This window comes from Alexandromys fortis, unplaced genomic scaffold (assembly GCF_014885135.2).
Source record: "Alexandromys fortis isolate MF-2015 unplaced genomic scaffold, M_Fortis_MF-2015_v1.1 scaffold_72, whole genome shotgun sequence".
In the NCBI taxonomy this organism is placed as follows: domain Eukaryota; kingdom Metazoa; phylum Chordata; class Mammalia; order Rodentia; family Cricetidae; genus Alexandromys; species Alexandromys fortis.
In genome coordinates, this window is record NW_026067969.1 from 1,158,768 (window position 1) to 1,179,890 (window position 21,123).

The 21,123-nt window shown below is 49.3% G+C and overlaps 1 protein-coding gene and 1 pseudogene across 1 annotated transcript in view; one reads left to right on the top strand and one right to left on the bottom strand.

The window, feature by feature from the left end:
- Positions 1 to 2,832, bottom strand: part of Camsap1 (calmodulin regulated spectrin associated protein 1) — a 63,302-nt gene extending 60,470 nt beyond the window's left edge. The window contains exon 1 of the mRNA XM_050154990.1: positions 2,422 to 2,832. Coding sequence (XP_050010947.1) covers positions 2,422 to 2,575 — 154 coding nt within the window. The 5' untranslated portion in view covers positions 2,576 to 2,832. The remainder of the gene's footprint in view (positions 1 to 2,421) is intronic.
- Positions 2,833 to 12,246: 9,414 nt separating this feature from the next.
- On the top strand, positions 12,247 to 17,411 carry LOC126509299 (PIH1 domain-containing protein 1-like; annotated as a pseudogene).
- Positions 17,412 to 21,123: the final 3,712 nt, after the last annotated feature.

Here is a 21,123-nt window from a genome sequence, read left to right on the forward strand (position 1 = left end):
AAGACAGCACTTAAAAAGGTTCAACAATACACAAAACTAGGCCAGTATGTCTGCATGCATCTTTAATGCCAGCAACTCAGGAGACAAAGAGGTAGATGGATCTCTGAGTTCAAGGCCAGAATGGTCTAAACAGGAATCCAAGCCAGACACTGCCTCAAAAAAGAAAAAAGAAAGAAGAAGAAGAAGAAGAAGAAGAAGAAGAAGAAGAAGAAGAAGAAGAAGAAGGAAAGAAAGAAAGAAAGAAAGAAAGAAAGAAAGAAAGAAAGAAAGAAAGAAAGAAAGAAAGAAAGATCATGCAAAACTGAACAATGCCAGGCTGTGGTGCCCCACGCCTTTGATCCCAGCACTAATGAGGCAGAGGCAAGAAGATCCCTGTAAGTGAGGTCAAACTGATCTACAGAGTGAGTTCCAGAGCAGTCAGGACTACACAAAGAAACCCTGTCTCGGGGCTGGAGAGAGGGCTCAGTGTTTAAGAGCACTGACTGTTATTCCAGAGGACATGGGATCAATTCCCAGCACCCACACGGCAGTTTATACCTGTCTGTAACTCCAGTTCCAGGGGATATGATACCTTCATACCAATACACATACAGTGAAGATAAATTATTGAAAAAGAAACCCTGTCCCCAAAAATAAACAAATATACTGAATAATATAGCTTAGAACAACAGCAAAGAGTTACAGCAGTGGAGGAGGTGCTAAGGTAACAAGGGTGTGTGGTGCCAGCAATGATGGATGTGACCACTGGCTAGGCACTCACTATTTGCTCTAGTCAGGTATCAGACACCTTTTTATCCATTTCAGCGGTTATTCGGTGTTCTGGGGTTTTTTTTAGGGGGGAGCGGGTTTCAAGACAGGGTTTCTCTATGTTGCCTCCCAAGTGCTGTAATTAAAGGCATGAGCCGCCACCACCACCTGGCTTCTTCAACTGTACTTTTTAAAGTCAGATAAAGCCAATTACACAGCAGTGTTTCTCCACCACCATGCAAAACCTGAAACTCAACAAAAACGGTGACCAAGAATTATAAAACTAAAAATTGTAAAAGACAGAACTACTTCCTCACTGCTAGCTTTACACCATAGCATTAAGGTTAAAATAAAATAAAGGAAGCAGTTTATTTACTCCCAAAACATGCTTGTCCTTATGACTAGGACTAGGAGGCCCTGATGTGACACAGTCCACTGTCACAGAGAACACCTGCTTAGCAAGTTTTTTAAACTGGTCACCTAACCCTCTCCTGAAAGGGTTATTCCAGCAACCCAGTCTGTAATGGTTCTGCCAGAACAAGGGTGACTCATGCTTCATTTTAAGGGGATTCACAAGTATTTAATACTTAGTTTTGTGCCTGAAACAAGGTACTTGTCACTGATACTAGAGCCTCCCAGTCAACTCATCACCAGCATTATTTGGCCTACAAAGTTCCCAGAGCACCAAGCCAGAACGTCTTAATCCACTAAGCATATTACGCCTCATAAATGAGGTTTCATCACAAGGTTACCTTGTTCTTCACAACAGGAATTAGCCAAAGGGGTTGTTTCTGCACAATTTGTGTAACACAAAATTTATCTTTGGAGTATCCAATAGCTCATGTTCTGGAAAGTATCAAAATTCATAATATATAAACCAGAATGGCTGGGACTCTGGGTTTGTCCCCTTGGACTAAGCCTCCAACTATTCAAACTAAGCCTTCTGGCCACTGTTGCAGTAGGAGATGGCTAAACGGACGTTACTCACATAAGAAAGTCCCTTTTGGACTCAGACGGCCAGTCCAGTAGCCAGAGAACAACACTGCACCAGACAGGCACCCTCTACCCCCCCCCCCCCAGACTCAAGAGTATGGATGATACACGAGCGTAGTCCCGTGCCAGGACCTACTCCGGCCGACCTCAGCGCTCGCTCACCTGGGCCACCCGCCAGGACAGCAAGTCTTGAACCGACACCACGCGAAGGCGCGCCCTGGCCCTGTCACCGGCCTCATTCCCAACCTTGGCTGTCTCCACTCCTCGTCCCCAGACCTTTCTCCGTGTCCCCCATCCCTCCGACTCATCGGATCCCCTCTGGTCCTATTGCCCGGTTCGTCCAGCGTCCGATCCTCTCTGGTCTCATCCCCCTGCATGTCAGTCCCCTTTCTGTCCCCTCTGTATCATACCTAGTCCAATCTATTCCCTGTCTGTCTCCCTCTGGTCCCATCCTATGGCTATTGCGTCCTCCTCTGGTCCCATATCCCGTCCGACCCCGGTTCGTCTCCCTCTGGTCCCATCCCCCGGCTCCCGCACCCGTCCGACATCTCTCGGTCGCGCCCGACAGCAGTCCATGTCCCGTCGGCTCCCCTCTAGTACCAACCCGGAGTCCGATTCGTTCCCCGTTCGTCCCCCAGTAATCCCATCCCCCCTGCCCCGGACCCCGCCGCGCCCGCCCACCTAGGCCATAGGCCTTCGCACAGATCCACTGCAGGTTGGCTGCGATCTTGGCCCGCGCCGCGTCGTAGCGGTCCAGCGGCACCAGGTCGGCGCCCTCCGGCGGTGCCTCCATCCTCCTCCAGCCTTCGGCGGCGGGGCGGCCGCCCGCGTCCATCTGCAGACAAAGGCCGCGGCGGCCCGGCCGCAACAAAGACGCCGCCGCCCTCCCGCGCCGCCCGCCCGGGCACACGGCCCTTGCTTCACAGCCGCCGCCGCCACCCAGGCTGCTGCTGCTGCATGTTGCGGGCGCCGAGCCGAGGCCGAGAAGGCGCCGAGCCGGCCGGGAAGGCGGCGGCGGGCAAGCGCCGGCCAAGGCAGGCGCGGGGCAGGCGCGGTGCGGGCACGGGCCGGGGGCGGCGGCGGTGGCGGCGCGTGCGCGGCCCCGGAGGAGCGGCAGCTGAGGCGGCGGCCAACGGGTAGAAGCTAACGCGCCGCCGCCGCGTCACGCAGGCGCACTTGGCGCCTCCCGCAGCCCCACCTTTCTCCGCAGGCGCAGTAGGCACCGCCCCCATACCCCCGTTCGCCCCGCCCTCCTTCCGCAAGCTCAGTACCTGTGCCCTTCTTCAGGCGCTCTAGACACACCCTCGGCCCGCCCCCAGCCCGCGTCCCCTGCCAGAGCAGCAGGCACGCCCCTCTAACCCAGCCCAGTCCGGGTCCTCAGTAGCCGTGGACACGCCCTCGGCCCCGCCCCTACCTCCTCCTCAAGCGCAGTAACCACGCCGGTCCACCCAGCCTCGCCCCCTTCTTCTACCACAGTAGACACGCCCCTGCCCCGCCCCAGCCCGGATCTGCGCAGGCGCAGTATACTCTGCTGGGGACCCGCCTCTTTTTCAGCGATTTGGGAGATTACCATCGGGCGCCGCGGGTGGAAGGAGCTTCACTCCTGCGCTCAGAGGCGGTTCGTCTCTTCCTCTGTTAAAGCCGGCTCCCTGTGAACCGAGCACCCTTAGGGTTTGCACGGGCGCTGGGCCTGCCGACGGAGATCGCGAGACGTCGCCGCCGGGGCAGGCTGAGTGCACGCGGCTTGGAAACAGCACCTGAGATCAGCGCTCGAGTCCGGAGCAACCTCGAGCCCCACTACCCCAGACGGACACTGGCACGTTCTCTTGCTCAGGTTCGGCGCCTAGGGGAATGGATGCTTAAGACCAGCGCCGCGTGTGGCCTGCGTTAGTGCTTGAAAGGAACAAGAGTATTTTTGTGAAACCTGGATGCGCAATGCGGAAGACATCACTGGAGAGGCGATGGTGTATGCACCAGCCCCGGGGAAGCAGCAGGAACCCAGCACCCCGGGTGTGCGGGGTGTGGGTGGCCGTAGTGGCCCTGTAAGGTTCAGGGTGCTCAACCTCTGTCATAGTCAGATCATCCCTTACCCACAAAAAGACAGTAAGTAGGTAGAGTGGATGTTCGAGGAGAGAGTGCATGCAATCAGATCAAGAGGTGGATGAGGTGGCACTGGGATTTGTCTCTACTGCACGTACTGGCTTTTGGGAATCCTATTCTCTTTGGATGCATATCTTCCTAAGCCTGAATGGAGGGGGGGGAAGCCTCGGACTTCCCCCAGGGCGGGGTATCCTGCCCTCTCTTAGGACTGGAGGCTGGGAGGGGAGGTGGGAGAGTGATAGGGAAGTGGGAGGAGGGGAGGAAGTGGAAATTTGGATTGGTATTATTTATAAAGTAATAATAAATAAATAAATAAATAAATAAGAGGTGGGTGAGGTTGGACATGGTATCCCATGCTTGTAACCCCAGCACTGGGGAGGTAGAGGCAGGATCTGAATGAAATTCAAGGCCGGCTTCAGCTCCTAGAGGTGAAACCCAGTCTCAAAAACGAAAAGTGCATAGACGTCTGGTGTGGCACACACCTTGAATCCCAGCACTTGGGAGGCAGAGGTAATTGGATCTCTGTGGCTTCAAAGACACCCATTTCTAATCGAATCCCAGGTCAACCAAAATAACATAGTAGGACCTGTCTCAAAAATAAAATAAAAATTTGTTAGGGCTAGGTTGCCAGGGAGAGACAAGAGGGGGACATAAGGGTAGAAAGAGGCAAGACGTGAGCTTGATGTGAGTCTGTCTGGGAAGCAGAAGATTGTCGAGGCCGGACCTTGACAGTAGACTGGGTTGCTGTAGTAGGCTGATCTAAACCCCAGTGTGTAAGAAACAGCAAGGCCACTAAACACAGAGCCCCAGGCCAAAGGTTGGAACAGCAGAACTTGGCCTGACTGGGATGTGGGGTGGTACCAGGCAGGTAGCAGGACAAAGCTGGCAAATGGGAGAGGTGAAAAAGGGGTCAGGGATAGAGATTTGGTGTGTTGGCCCTGTATTTTGCAGCTCCGAAGAACCCATTTGCTAGTTTAGATGGTTTCTTGGTGGGTTCTCGAGATGTCCTTGATACAGACATGTCCTCTGTGGGTAGAGGAGTCTGTCTGCCTTACCTCCTCCTTCCCCATCTGGGAGCCTTTTCATTCTTGCCTTTCTGACTATCTTGCCTAGAGCCCTGTGGACTGGCATGAAAACCAGGCTCCTTGTCTTACTCTGACCTGAAGAAAGCGTTTTGCAGTGACTATGAGTGTGGGGATTTGGTAGGTGTTCCTTATCAAGCTCAAGAAATCCATCTATTCCAAGTTGGCACAATGTTCTTCCTCATGAAACTGGGGTTTTTTGCTTTTAGTTTGTTTGTTTTTAGAAACAAGGTAGGCCTAACTGTCCTGGAACTAGCTCTGTATACCAGGCTAGCCTCGAACTCAGAGATCCACCTGTCTTTGCTCTCCCTGCCCTCCCCGTGCTGGAATTGAAGACATTCAGTTTGGAAACCGTGTTTTCTGTCAAGGGCTTTGTTTTGCACCTGCTGGTCATGTGCAATTCTGTCTGTGGTGTATATTGACTGGTTTTCAGATACTGATCTATCCCTGTATTCTGGAAGAGATTCCACTTGGCATGAGCATAATCCTTTTTATATGTACCTACCTTCATTTACTGCTATCTGTTGAGTTTTCATGGCAGATTCTAGTCTTCACTTTGCTTGTGGTGTCTGTGGGTGGTTTTAGTAGCAGATTGCTACTGGTCAAAGTAAGTAAATTGGGAGTGTTCCTTTTGTGATCTTGGTTTGGTTTGGTTTAATTATTTGAGGCAAAGCCTTATTGGCCATGCTAGTCTGAAACTCATTCTATGCCAAGCTCCTACTCAGCCTCCCAGTGTGTTAAGATTATGGACATGAGCCACCCACTATGCCCGCCCCCCCCTTTTTTTTATACAGGTATGAAAATAAATTAAGTAAATAAATAATGCACCTTGAAAAAGACATTCCCAGGATGACCAAAGATGTGATGGGAACTCTCCTCCCAACTCAACTTGCTTTGGATTTTTTTTATTATATTTTATTGATATTTATTGAGCTCTACGTTTTTCTCTGCTCCCCTCCCTGCCTCTCCCCTCCCCCTTTCAATTCTCCCCCAAGGTCCCCATACTCCCAATTTACTCAGATCTTGTCTTTTTATACTTTCTACTTCCCATGTAGATTAGATCTATGTAAGTTTCTCTTAGTGTCCGCATTGTTGTCTAAGTTCTCTGGGATTGTGGTTAGTAGGCTGGCTTTCTTTATGTTTAAAAACCACTTATGAGTGAGTACAGGTGTTAATTGTCTTTCTGGGTCTGGGTTACCTCAGTCAAAATGATATTTTCTAGCTCCATCCATTTTCCTGCAAAATTCAAGCTGTCATTATTTTTTTCTGCTGTGTAGTACTCCATTGTGTAAATGTACTACATTTTTCTTACCCATTCTTTGATTGAGGGACATCTAGGTTAAGAGGAAACTGTTGTCCTCTTAACAGTTTCGGGAGGAGCTGGTATGAATGTTCTCAGTATCTCACAGACTGGTTTGGTCTTACTGGGTGGCTTGTAGTGAGGAGGGTCACACAAGTCCATGTGCCATGGTGCACTGTGCCAGTCAGAGGATGGCTTTCAGGGTCAACTCTCTTCTTCCACAGTGGACTCCAGGGACCAAACTTCAGGCTTGTGTAGCGAGCCAGCTGGCCAACAGATGACTTCATGACAGACTTTCCTCCTTGCTGGAGGTCTGCTCAAATCACGTTTCTTCAGTCAAGTTCCATGCTTTGTGTCTTCCTAGGAATCTGTCTATTTTATTCAAGTCCAGGGGTTTGGGCCAAAGCCTTGTCTTCAACCAGGATGGAGGAGGCAGAGGAGGAGAAAGAAGCTAGTTCAGGAGTCTGGAGAGTGACTGTTCATGGGCTCTTCCTATCCTTGACAGGCACTTTTGTGAAACAAAGGCCTGAAGGAGACAGACATCTTCACAATGAGCATTTGCATTGCATCCTGTATTACTAGTGTGTGTGTGTGTGTGTGTGTGTGTGTGTGCGCGCGCGCGCGTGCGCGCGTGCTATGACCAAATACTAACAAGTAGCTCACAATTTGAGGGCAGAACACATCATGGCAGCAAAGGCATAGCAGGGGGAGTGTGAGATGGCCGAAATGAATGCTAGGGCTCGGCTTGTGTCCTCATTTTTATTCAGTCTGGATCGCCACCCCCATAGGATGGTGCCACACACGTTCAGGGTGGGTCCTGTCCCCTCAGCTAAACCTCTCAGGAAATGCCCTCATGGACGTGTCGTGGAGTTTGTCTCCTAGATTCTAAATCCCCTCAAGTTGACAACCAAACAACCCTTTTAGAAAAGCTGAGGTAAAGGTGAGGTAGGGAAGACAGGGATTACTGTTCCTATGAGGAAAAACGGAGGTTCCACCAGGCGCAGGATGCAGTTGCTGTAACAGAGAGACAAGGTCTCTGGAGGCAGGTGGTGCAGTGCCATAACGGACAGCAGGTATGGGGTACTGTCCTCTGAGCAAGACAGCTGTCAGGTTTATCAGATCAGCTGGAAGGAGGGTGTGTGAGAAGGGTCACTGAACCCTTACCTGAGAGTCCAAGTGTTCCCTGCTGCACCTTCCAGCCATCTGAGTGTAATAATGCTCTAACTGCATATGACCTATGGAGGTGTTAAAGCAGATAGACCTCCATTCTGCAGCAATTAGGAAAACACCCATGATGAGTAAAGACTTTCTGGTGCAAAGTCAGGTGTGGTGTCTCAGACTTTTAATTCCAGAAGTTAGGGGCAAGCCTGGTCTACATAGCAAGTTCCAAGACAGCCAGGATTTAAAAAAAAAAAAAATCTGCTATAGTTGCTTTGGGGTCCCACACTTTTTGGGACGTGCGGTTGAGACAGGGTTTCTTTGTGTAGCCCTGGCTGTCCTAGAACTCGCTCTAGAGACCAGGCTGGCCTCTATCTCTGGGTCCCACCCTTTTATAACTAGCACTTCACCCATGTTCTGTAAGTGAGCCCAATAAATTCACTGGTTCCACACAGTGAACTCTGGTTTGTCTTCGAGGCTTTATCCTTATGAGGAAAGGGTTGGTTTGTGTCTCCCCAGAGGAAGAATTCTCACAATAGGTGCAGTTTCAGGAGGGGAGGTGGGACTTAGGGGCTACAGAAGGTACAGTAGACCAAGTCCATTTTAAGATTGGCAAGATTACATCATTGGGATGCCCACTGGCATATTGCAGTAGTAGGAAGGTCTGGTGCTGGATAGGTTGGCAGAGTGCTGGCATCATACGATTGGGCCAAAACCTAGCAGGGAGGGCCTTTCTTCTTCCTCCTTTAGCAGCAGGAGAGAAAGCAGGAGGTGTTGGGGCAGGAAGGTTGACTGGAGTGGGCACCAGCTAGTTCTGTACTGGTGGCAGAGCCAAGGCACTATGGGTTGGTTAGACAAGAAAAGGCCTGGGACAGTTGTCTCAGCTGCAGAGACAGAACATGATGCCAGCTGCATTCCCTGCTACAAGTGGGCAGGAGGCTACAACATGGGTGAAGGTTTAGGGAGACCTACTGAGTTTGACCAGGATAGAACCATCAAAGGATGTGCTGGAGTCACTGGTGACACTGGGCCAACAAGCAGATGGAGGATTCAGCAACACAGGGTGCCCCAGGCTCAAGGAACAGCCCGAGGTCCCTTGCAGCAGGCTGCACAGAGAAGAATGACCTTGAGCCTAGAGGAAAAGTAGCTACACTGGGCTGGTCAGAGCCCTGTATTCTGAGAGACTAGCTGCCTTCTGAGACACTAGTTGGCAAGATTAGCCCTTGTCTAGGTGTTGAGCTTGTTTTCAGTTTTAGGATCTTCCCTCAAAGCCATTGGCCCACGCTTCTGCACAGTGCCCACAGCTAACATGGGAAGGAGAAGCTCTGTCCCAGCACCTACAACAAACTCGAGGAGGAGGTGAGCGTGGCTTATCAGAGACACTAGCAGGCTCTAAGGAGACAAGAGGAACAGCTTCTCCTTCTGGCCACCCTTGAATCCTCAGGATACAATGATAGTGCCAATCAAACAGTGGGCAGTAACAACACACACACACACACAACCAGCTTGCAACCCTGTCCTTCACCCCCTAGAGTCTCCCAGAGGAGGCCAACAGTCTGCCTGGCAAGCCAGGGCCTGCTGACCGGTCTTCTTAAAAATTCTGGTTCAAGCTGGTCCTCTGCCCCCACTCAGACACACAACAGGCATGACCCCATATGCTGTCAGTCACTACTGTTAGACACAGGCTCATCACTGATGCCAGGGAGAACGTGATGCAGTGTGACTCTGAGGCCCACTCCCGATCTGTGGCAGTGGCGAGTATGGCCCATGTCCACAAAGGGAATATAGCCACAGAAGGCTTGATATGTATGACCTGCTCAAACACAGTATTTACTGCACTCTTCCTGGCCTTTGCATCAGAATTGTGCATACAGCAGAGAAATCAAAAGCATCCTGGCCCTGCATGAATAATGGGAAGACCCCTGACCATACCTCCCTGCACAACAGGAAGCTCTGAAAAAGTTTTAAGACAGCACCACAGAGTGGGGGGGGGGGGGGCCACACACCTTTAATCCCAGCACTCAGGAGGCAGAGGCTGGTGGATCCCTGTGAGTTCTAGGCCAGGCTGGTCTATGGAGCGAGTTCCAGAACAGGCTCCAGAGCTACACAGATAAACCCTGTGTTGGAAAAACAACAAAAAGCAAGATAGCACCACAGGAAGCTGGGAGGAGGCCACCTGGAGGGCTCTCGCACCTGAGGACACTGAGCAGGTAAGCCTTTGTAACAGTTTCCCTATAAGCTAGGACAGCTGTGTGCTCCCACCCTGGAGCTGGGAGTCTACGGTATTTCCAGGAGTCCTCCCTATATACTCACAGCTCCACCAGTGCCCGGTTTAGAGCACAATAGGAGCTCCTGCTAGTGAGAGGCTGTGTGGCTCATTGAGAGCAGGCTCCCCTTGCTCCCCTTCCCCTTCCTGGGCTCATTTCTCTTAAATCTGGACAGAGCTGAGAGGTGAATCGGGAGGGAGGCTGCTCCACACCCCAGTGCAAACTTCTCTGAGGTCTCCAACAAAAACATTATCCCTTCGAGACACTTCTATGTGCAAAACCAGATAGAAGCCGGATGTGGTGATGCAAACCTGGGATCTCAGTACTTAGGAGGCTGAGGAAGGAGGATGGCAAGTTCAAGGCTACCCTCTGCTACATAGCCATAAAAAAAATTTTTTTAAAAAAATTCAGGCAGACACCAGCTAGGACACAGAACTCAGAAATTCTCCCAGTCACCTGTTCTGAGGTCTATTTCCTGTTCACATGTGTTTACTGGATAGCATTTGATTAGAGGGTGCAATGAGACTGGCTTAAACTGGCAAGCTAGGTTCAGTGAGAGACCTTGTCTCAAAAACTAAGATGGAAGGACTAGAGAGCTGACTCTGGTTAAGAGCTTAGTTTATGTCAACTCAACACAAGCTAGAGTCATCTGAGACGGGAACCTCACTTGAGAAAATACCTCCGTTTTCTCCTGTAAGCCATTTTCTTTACTAGTGATTGATGGGGGAGGGCCCAGCCCATTATGGGTGGTTCCATCCCTGGGCTGGAAGGCCTAGGTTCTGTAAGAAAGCAGGCTGAACAAGCCAGGAGTAGCAAGTCAGGAAGCAGCACCCCTCCATGGCTTCTGTATTAGCTCCTGCCTCCAGGTTCCTGCCCCTCTTTGCAGTCCTGTCTTGACTTCCTTCAGTGATGAGTAGTGATGTGGAAGCAGAAGCCAGATAAGCCCATACTTCCCCAATGTGCTTTTGGTCAAATCATAGGAAGAGTAACCCTAAGACAGGAACAATGGCTTAAGTGACCTGGATTCAGTTCCCAGCACACACATGGTAGCTCACAACTGGGTCCAGTTCCAGGGGATCCAGTGCCCTCTTCTGACTTCCACAGGCACCAGGAACACATGTGCCACGCATATATAAAAAACACCCATAAACCATAAAAAAATAAGAATAATATTTTTTAAAACAAGATGAAGAAGCTGGGCAGGGGTGGTACACGCCTTTAATCCCAGCACTCAGGAGGCAGAGACTTGCGGATCTCTGTGAATTCAAGGCTAGCCTGGTCTACAAGAGCTAGTTCCAGGACAGGCTCTAGAACTACAGTGAAACCGTCAAAAAAAAAAAGGGGGGGGGGGGCTGGAGAGATGGCTCAGTGGTTAAGAGCACTGCCTACTCTTCCAAAAGACCTGAGTTCAATTCTTAGCAACCACATGGTGGCTCACAACCATTTGTAAGGAGATCTGGTGCCCTCTTCTGGCCTACAGCATACATGCAGGCAGAATACTGAGAATACTGTACACATTAAGGACTGATTAAGGAAGACACCCAACATTGACCTCTGGCCTTGTGCTTGTATACATGACATTGACAAAGAATGAGACGGCAGCACATTTGTATGTGCTATTTTGACTTTTTTCTTTTGAGGCAGGGTCTCTATTATGTAGCTGTGGCCAACCTCAAACTGAGATCTAGCTGCCTCTGCCTCCCAAGTACTGAAAGGTATACACCACCACACCAAGCCCTATTTTGACAGTTGTCTTTGTTTGTTTGTTTTTTTGTTGTTGTTGTTTTGTTTTTGGATTTTTGAGACAGGGTTTCTCCGTAGCTTTTGGTTCCTGTCCTGTCCTGGAACTAGCTCTTTTTTTTTTTTAATATTTATTTATTTATTATGTATACAATATTCTGTCTGTATGCCTGAAGGCCAGAAGAGGGCACCAGACCTCTTTACAGATGGTTGTGAGCCACCATGTGGTTGCTGGGAATTGAACTCAGGACCTTTGGAAGAGCAGGCAATGCTCTTAACCACCGAGCCATCTCTCCAGCCCCGGAACTAGCTCTTGTAGAACAGGCTGGCCTCGAACTCACAAAGATCCGCCTGCCTCTGCCTCCCGAGTGCTGGGATTAAAGGCGTGTGCCACCACCGCCCAGCCTAGATTGCTTGTTTTTAACATGGGGCCAGCATAGGCTAGAAAGATGGGTCTAAAAGCATTTAATTGCTCCTGCTGAGGACCCAGGTCACTTCCCAGAACCCACATAACAGCTCAGAAGTGCCTCTAACTCTAGTTCCAGGAGATTCAACTATCTCAGTCCCTTGCACATAAATACACCCAGACAGAAAGGCAGACACACCCACGCATGCACACACACAAAATCTTCAGAAAAACAGGGCTGGCTGGGCGGTGGTGGAGCATGCCTTTAATCTCAGCAGTCCAGAAGCAGAGACAGGCAGATCTCTAGAAATTCAAGGCCTGCCTGCTCTACAGAGTGAGTTCCAGAACAGCCAGGGATACATAGAGAAACCATCTCAGAAAACCAAATGAATGAATGAATGAATGAATGAATGAATGGAAAACAGTGCTGGGGATATGACTTAGTGTCGCACACTCGCCTTGCATGTGTAAGGCCTTAAATTTCATCTCTGTCATGGCAAAGGGAGAAAAATAACATTTGCAACAGTGATTTTTAATTTGCTAGTGTAGTGACATGCACGTGTAATCCCAGCATCACTCCTGGGAGGACTGAGGCTGGAGGATGGAGAGTTATAGGACAGCCTGTGCCACACAGCATGACCCTGTCTCAAAACGGAGGGCATCCTCTCAGAAGAGGTCTGGGTTTTAACAGCTTACCCAAGGGGTACATAGCACAGAAGGGACTAGGTGTGGACACCTGTGTCCAGTAGGAATGTAGAAGGGACATCAAACAAAAATGGACACCCACACACCAGCAGCATTATCCATAGAGTCAAGAGACAGTACAGTCAGGGGTCCGTCAATGGATGAAGCATAAACATTGGGGTCCAACTGTCCAATGGCCTATGATACAAAGGAATCAGCTTGGTGAAAATACCTAACTCCTACAGGGAATGAACCACCGGCCCGGGCTATAGTGCAGGGGAAGTGCTCCAGCCTGGTGCTAAGTGAAAAGAAGCCAGAGTGGAAAATGTGCTTTGACTCAGCAGATCGAGAGGAGCTGAAGTGCTGCGGCCTGATGGGCATGGATCAGGAATGCCGTGATCTAGACAGATGTGCGAAACGTGCTAAAAACCACCGAATCACTTCAAAAGAGTGAACTGTGTGACATAATATTGTATCTCAAACATTTTTGTAAATTTTGTGTATGAGGATGTACATGTACTATAGTGTACAGGCAGAGATTAAAGAACAATCTGCAGGAGCCATTTCCCCCCTTCCATCCTGCGGGTCTACGGATTGAACTCAGGTCACCCACTTAGTGCAAGCACCTGTACTCACTGAGCCATCTTGCTAGCCCCATTTCAAAGTTCTTTTTAGAAAAGAGATACAATTTTTACCCATTTACCAAACAGGACTCACCAACAAACCCAACAGACTTGAGGACGATGCCCTCATCATAATGGGACTGTAGACTGTTAGAGGTTGAGTACTGAGTGGTGATGTTTTGTTTGTTCTCTGGGGATCAGAGTGTGAGCTAGCCACTAGTTAAACATAGAGGCTAGGCAGCGGTGGCACACACCTTTAAACCCAGCACTTGGGATCTCACGCCTTTGATCCCAGCACTAGGAGGAGGAAACAGAAAGTGAAGTGGCTGGGCAGAGAGAGGAACAAGTCTGAGGATTTGGTAGAGGTAAGAACTAGTGGCTGGCAGCTCTGCTTCTCTGATCTGCTTTCACCCCCTAATATCTGACTCCAGGTTTTTATTGTTAAGACCAATTAGAACTCGCGCAACAGTACTGTGTGTTAAGAGTCAACTGAGGCCCTACAACAGGCCACCTTTGTTTATCCAGGAAGAGTTCTCCATGTTTCAGATACCTAGTTTTTCCCAGGGTTATGGCTGACTCGAAGCTTCTGGCCCCAGGGCTAAGAGACACAGAGTCAATAGGCAATGAGGCTGTGTGGTTTCAGAAGCTGCTGCTGCCAGCTTCCAAAGAGCAAGCCCAGATAGCCAGGCCAGAATCTCTATGCAGATCCAGCCCCAGCCTGGTTTCTGTATAAAGACCAACTCTTCAGAAGGAAAGGTGTTCATCCACATCTGCCACTCTCCCTTCATCCCTCCCCCAGTGGACATGACTGAAGATAAACTGCTTCAGACCAAGCCACCTTCCAAATCCCCAAGAGCCTGGGAGAGCCAGACGGTAAGCTGAATACAAAAGACCAGGATTGTACTGTCTGTGGCATCGCCATCAATAGCAACTTCTACCTGAGGATGCAGAACAGCCGATTTTTTCAGGAGCTGATGGTTACCATTGCCAGGGAGGGTCTTGAGGATGAGTATGGCTTATAGCTAATCCAGACTGGCAGTGGCTTTCCTGGGTTCCATCTCACAGCAGATCATCTGCTCCTGGTAGTGCCCTCAGATCCAGGAGCTGGGGACCCTCGGTGTGACCCTCCCTGCAAACCCCATCAAGGCCCAGAGTGCCTCAACGGAACCTTGGGTGGGTTGGAAGCCCGTGGCCTCTTCTTGGCTGAAGTTGACTGCCCCAAACTGGACAGAGCCCATGGACTGACACTAGAGATAGGAGACTCTCCAGGGGATGGGAATCCCCAGCAATTACATCACCTCCATGCCTCCATTCCCCTGCTGATTAACACCGAGACGAGCAGGGCTGCTTTCCACCAGAGGGAAAAGCAACTGATGATGTCTGTGCCCCTCCTGCCAGTGTCTTCTTTCCAGAGCCCCCTTGTATTTCCAGATGTGGAAATGCTGGTGTATTCTCTAGAGTTTTTCCAGTTTGAAAAGAAAACAGCTAGAGCTGCTGAGAGGAGGGATGATGCTAGTGCCATGTCTGGGTGGGCAGCAAGCGCGGTAGCCACATTGGGAGCACTTCTCTGCTAAGTAAATCCTGCTCATAGTAAGACACACAGCTTTGGAGGCAAATTCAAGCTGTTTTGATTGTAGCATGTTTGAAATAAAAGGTTTACAATTTTATGGTGCTCCATCCTGACCCCCAAATGAGGATGACCCCTCAGAATTAGTTCCTAGGGTGACACAATTTTCACTTTATTCACTGTGGGGGAAAGAGATGGAGTTGGTCCTGCATATAGCTCTGGTATCCTTGACCCAGCATGAGGGGACAACTAAGTAAACACCAGAATGTCATTTCTCAACAGGAAAGGGCCCACTGCACACATACAGAAAACCCATCCGCTGTTCACTCTAAACACAGGCCACTTCTGTACATATTTCCAAAAAAAAAGAAAAAGAGAAACTAGATTTTAAATAGCCTTAGAGAAGTAAAGGGAATTAGTTCCTCAACACAAATGGTTTAAAAACTCAGTCTTCTTTTTTCCTCTTGAAACTGGGTTCCACCATGTATCTCATATTAGCTTTTATCTCCTGTAAATTGGAGAACTGAATTACAGATAAAAAACACCGAACAACAGACAAGCTTCCAGAGGTAACATTCAGATGGTGGTTCAAGGTGATGGACCTTCCACCTTAGACCACAGCTGAGTTCATCAGTAACCTGCCAGAGAAAGTCCCAGCACTGTAAACTCAAGCCACAATTGGCCACATTTTGGTAAGACACCAAGGTTGACCTGATTACAACTCCCTGCTGAGCTCCCTGTAGCAGCTACGCAGAGCTTGAAAAAAAGTTCCAGGTGCTAAAACTGGTATCTTCAATAATTAACAGTTAAGGAAGGTGTGTTGAATAGTTGGTGGCCACTGAAGTGTGACTGTGGTTATATCGGAGATGACAGGCAAACGTGGCATCATAAGTGGCTATAAAATTTGAAGACCAATATTTAACATACTGGATTTACTGGGTTCATATTTGAATGTTCTTCACCACATATGATGAGACTGCTATCCAAATAAAAGAGCTATGAATTAAAAAAAAAAAAACTAAAATTCAGCACAACCCCCACCCCAACTAAACTTGATATATGGACTCTCGTTTGGTTGACGGAATGCTTTATTGAGGTACTAAAGGTACCCTAAGGAAGGTCAGGATACGTCCTCAGCTGCAGCCACTAAGAGCTCCTCCTGTGCACATTCACTGTTCCCTTTTAAAAGGTGGGCCTTGACTACCTCCCATCTCCTTCTGTTTCTCTCTAACTCCCCTCTTCTGATGCTCCTATCCCCAGAGGCTGGTCTCCCGTCTTCCCTTCCCCCTTTTTCCCATTCTCTTTCCCCCAATAAAAAACCCCTCCACATGAGTTCTGTTGCATGTTGTCTTTCTTTTGCCTGCCATTTTTTAAATTACAACATAACCATGATGTTCCTAAATCCTACAGAATGCAGCCACAAGCTCCGGGGATGCCCACTTGTCCTCTGCTTAGATGTCTGCTACACACTTACTAAAGCTCCTCTGGCCATTAGGCCTCTGGAGACAAGCAAGCCTGCCCAGGTTTTTATGCAACTGGAGTTATAGTTCCTAAGCGCCTAAGATGGTATACCCCTATCCCAGCTCTGGGCCTGCTGAGAAGCCCTTGGCTGCCTGCCCTCCTGGAACATATACCAGCCCCCACCCCACCACTCACCCACACAGCAGGCACTGTGCTGTACAATGGACTGAGTGGCCTGGAGGCTGTCTCCTTACTAGTCAGGTATCTGTGGACCACACAGCCCAAACCAAGGACATAGCTGTGTTTTCACCCATGCCAGCCCAAGATTTCAGCCTTGTGGTGAATGAGAACACTCATCTGGACAGTGGCAAATAGAAAAACTCCATGTTACCCAGATCCAAGTCTGGGGTCTCCTGAGCCCAGTCAAATGCCTCTGGCCACACCACTCCTGAGTGGTCTTCATACACCTCAAGGCCAGCTGCTTCTGGAACATAAGCACTGTTTACCTATTGTCATCTTTGGACCTTCTGAATTCTGGAGACAGGGTAAATGCTGAAGAACATAATCAAGGCTTGACTTTGTGTGGCCCTGGGGCACTTGTATCTCTGCACACTGGACATGTGTCCACATTTCTTTGGGACCCACATTAAAATTAGGTATGAATAGGTGGGGCGATGGTTGCATAAGCCTTTAATCTCAGCACTCAGAAGGCAGAGGCAGGAAGATCTGCCTGGTCTACAGAGTGAGTTCTAGGACAGTCAGGGCTACACAGAGAAACCCTGTCTTGAAAAACCAAAGTGAAATAAAATAGGTGTGAAGGAAGATGGAACTCAGCTCAGCAGAGACCCAGGTCTGAGCAGCTACCCACCAGCAGTTTCCAAACTCCTGTCTATGTAAAGGAAGAAACTGAGGCGTAACCCCAAGGTAGTGAGGGCAAAGTCCTACACACAGACCCTTAGTTCCAAAAGACTTCCACAAACTGGATAAAACCAAATGTCAAAGTCATGCCTAGTGCCTGATGGTGGCACATGTTTTTAATCCTAGCATTTAGGAGGCAGAGACAGATGGATCTCTGTAACTTCAAGGTCAGCCTGGTCTATAGAGTGAGTTCCAGGATATATATCTCCATATCCATCCATGCCTGGATATAGGTTCTGCATATCCAAGGATACAGCTGCTATGATCAGAGGTCTCACCTTGTCCGGATACAGTAAAATCACGGAGTAGAGCTGCTCCCAAGGAAAACACTAGGTGTAACCTGTCTCTGTGTGGCCAATGGTAGGGGAGACCTTACACATGGCATCACACTTCTTAACTGGAAACCTACCCTCAAGGGACACAGTAGCATATGGTTTCAGTTTGCAGGGCAGGGCACCAGGATATATCAGAACAAAGCGGTGCCCTCAAAGTCAAGGACAGAACAAGGCAAGCCACAGCCCCATGTGTATAAGGGCACCTGGCAGAAATGGCTGCTGTCATCCAGGAGCTGGGTGGTCAGAAGTAAAAACATAACAAAAAGAACTGAATCCAAGGAGCTGGATGGTCTGCACAAGCCATACACCACCACCACCACCACCACCACCACCACCACCACCACCACCACCACCACCATGGCCTCTCTGGCCTGTGCCTTATGATCTAACCAGAGACCAGCCACTAGGGGCAGAGACCTGAAGAGCCCCAAAACGTCAGTATGACACCAGGAGTCAGGGCCTCTCAGCTGGTAGGAACCTTTGAAATCCAAATGAACCCTCCTTTAGAATGGCACCAGAAGCCTAGAAGCAACTGGGGCCTGTTTGTAGCACCCAGAGGGTGTTTGGGAGCCTCGTCCTCTCTCCAGGGACCTGTGAGGCTCTCACAGTTCCCATGAAACAGAGGACGGAAAGGATGGGTAGAGGATGGTTCTGCATCTGTTCCATCTAGACATCTGAGCCTGAGGCACAGCTCTTCAGTCCTCAGCATGGCTGCCAGTCACACAGCCTCCTGTGGGCATCTCTCTAGGGGCTATTCTACACCCAAGTAGCTCTCAATAGACAGCACAGCATCACCCATCTTGGTCTCTCTGCCAACTCTCCTGGGCGTGGAACCTGACAGGCTGATCAGAATTGATTCTTGTCCCCAGGGAGCACTACCAGACTGCAGAGTGCTGGGTCACTCAGCTTGGCCAGAAAGAAGCTAGAAAGAGGAACAGGCAATTAAGGGTTTCTTCCAGGGCACCCACCCATGCAAGGAAGGTTGTCTCCTGAGGCACTCTAAGCTAGGCCGCTGCTTCTCCTCACTAAGCATCACTAAAAGACATGTACCCTTACATTCTTTCATCCCTTGGTCCTAGATTTGGAGTTGGAAGCCGACTTCACTGTGACTTCAGTTCAGTATACTAACACATTCACAGTCAACCATCGTCATCACACTTCTCTATAACTTCCGTTTCCTAAACTGAAACTGTCCCGTGAAACACACAGTTCACTTCCTGTCCTGGCTTTGTAAGCTCTGGAAACCTGTCTGGCTCCTGTCACTCAACATGATTCCTCCGGATCAATTCCCATTGTAGGAGGGGATTTCCCTCTGAATAAGGCCGAGTAGTGCCTCACATGATGGATGGACCACAGGCTGCTGACCCAGAATGTCCCACCTCTGGGCTACGTGGCAGCTTCTGCAATGAACACAGGACCTGCTGGAGAGCCTGCTTTCACTTCTTTAGGGTATCTTGGGATTGATGAATCATACACCAGTCTATATTTGGTAAATAGCTGCTCTTGGAGCTATGCTTGGAAAACATACAGCAGCCAGGGGTGCACCACCCTCTAGAGTAGTCCTATGCTTAGGAGTCAAGGCTTCTGGTAGTGAAGAGAGTACCCTCACCTATACTCAAGTTCCCTTCCCTGTCTGCAATCTGTATCTATTGTCCTTCAGGCCCTTTTCTTTGGCACAGAACTCTATCCCCACGACTTTCCTGTCCATCTCCCTCCCCATTCCCTTCTGCAACCCCCATGCCAACCCTAGACTCAAGATCTTCACCTTTTACAACTTGCAATGGTTCTCCACCTCCCACTCCCTGCCTTCATCTACCTGCACAGCTCTGCAGCTGGTAGGCACCTCCCAGCTGGGCTCCCATGGCAACCTGCTGACAGGAACATGTAGGTGCTACAGGCCTTATACAACCAAGCAGGGAACAAGACCCCCAAAGGACCAGTCTCAACATTGCCATGCTGGGGTCATAGGGTATGAATGAAGGACAGGGCATCACAGGGAAAAGGTGGCAAGGGTCTAGCAAGGATGGAAAACCGACAGGCCAGCTGACAAAAGACTCCGTGGTTCATACTCTTCCTCAGGGCAGCATGCATACCTTTCCACCCACCCCTTATTCCTGGTCCACAATCCACACAGTTACACAGAGAAACTCTATGTCTGGTGGGCTCTTGAGTGCCATGTCCACTCCTTATTCTGCCCCATGACATGCATCTCAGACTACAGTTTCTGTACGTACAGAGTCCAAATCCAAATATACCTGGGAGTCTTCCCTCTCCACCCCAAGACAACTGTGCAAATACCACCAGGCCTCTGTCACTAGACCTATGTCCATACCTCATCAGCAAAAGCTCCATCTCAGAGCCACAGAACCCACCTCTGTCACCAGACCTATGTCCATACCTCATCAGCAAAAGCTCCATATCAGAGCCACAGAACCCACTGCAACTAGCTGAAGTCACTTAGCCACCAACAGTTGAGACATAAACTGAAATTAAAGCCAGCTCAAGGCACAGTGTTTTTTTTCTCTCTGGGTCCCAGCTTTCAATTCAAGTCTACATACAGAATGACAAATCCATGCTTTGCCAGCCATGCAACAGCAGCCTAAACAATGACTGCTAGACAGCGCTCACCCAACAGGCTCCACAGGAGGCTGAATGTGTATCAAGTAGCAAGAGCACAACAATGCCTTGTGCACTCCCCAGTGGCCAAAGAAGGAGTGAAATTTGGCACTAGAGTAGTTACTCACTGGGGCCCCAGGGCAGACTGGTTACCAGCACTGTGGTTCTTTCCAGAACTCCACAGTGAATTAAAACTATGACCCAGAGCTGGGAGGTTGATTCAGCAAGTAAAATGCTTGCAGGTGAGCTTGACGACCTAAGTCAGACACCTAAAATCCATATAAAAAAGTGAAGGAGAAAATGGACTCCACTAAATATCTTCTGACTTCAATACACGCACTGTGGCTCAAAAAATACTCTCTCACACGCACCATTAACAATTCAAGATTCTTTTTAATGCCGGAAAAACTACAACCCCATCGACCCACTGCTGTATGCACACCAGAGGTTGAGATTGGAGAAAGTGCATTTGCAACCTAGACCCTTGGGCTACCAGTGAGCCACATAAGGCTCACAGTAGCAGGGGAAGCATTCTGTAAGAACAATCAAGAAGGGGAAATCCATGTTGGTTGAAAGTAAGTACACCTTTAATCCCAGCACTCGGGAGGCAGAAGCAGGCGATCTCAGTGAGTTCAAGTCCAGCCTGGTCTACAGAGTGAGTTCCAGGACAGCCAGGGCTACACAGAGAAACCCTGTCTCAAAAAAAAACAAAAAAAACAAAAAAAACAAAAAAAAAAAAAAAAGAACAGAAAATCCAATCTCTCCAAATGAAGACCCTTTTACAGAGTCAATCTGTGTTAGCTTCTGAAGCTGTCACATGGGCACAGCTGCTCGTCTGCTTGGTCACTCCGAGGACACTTATGTTATAGAAAACACACAGAGATCCTGGACAAAAAACCCAGAGCATCGGGGCCTATCTGCAAGTACAGGACACTTCCATGGCCTCCACAACCCCTTTATTTATATTTGGATGTGTGTGCGGAGACTAGAAGAAACCAGATCTTCTGGAGCTGGGGTTGGAGTCAGACAGGTGGTTGTGAGCCACCCAATGTGGATGCTGGGAATTAAACTTGAATCTTCTGCCAGAATAGCAAGGGCTCTTAGGCACTGAGTCATTTCTCCACCC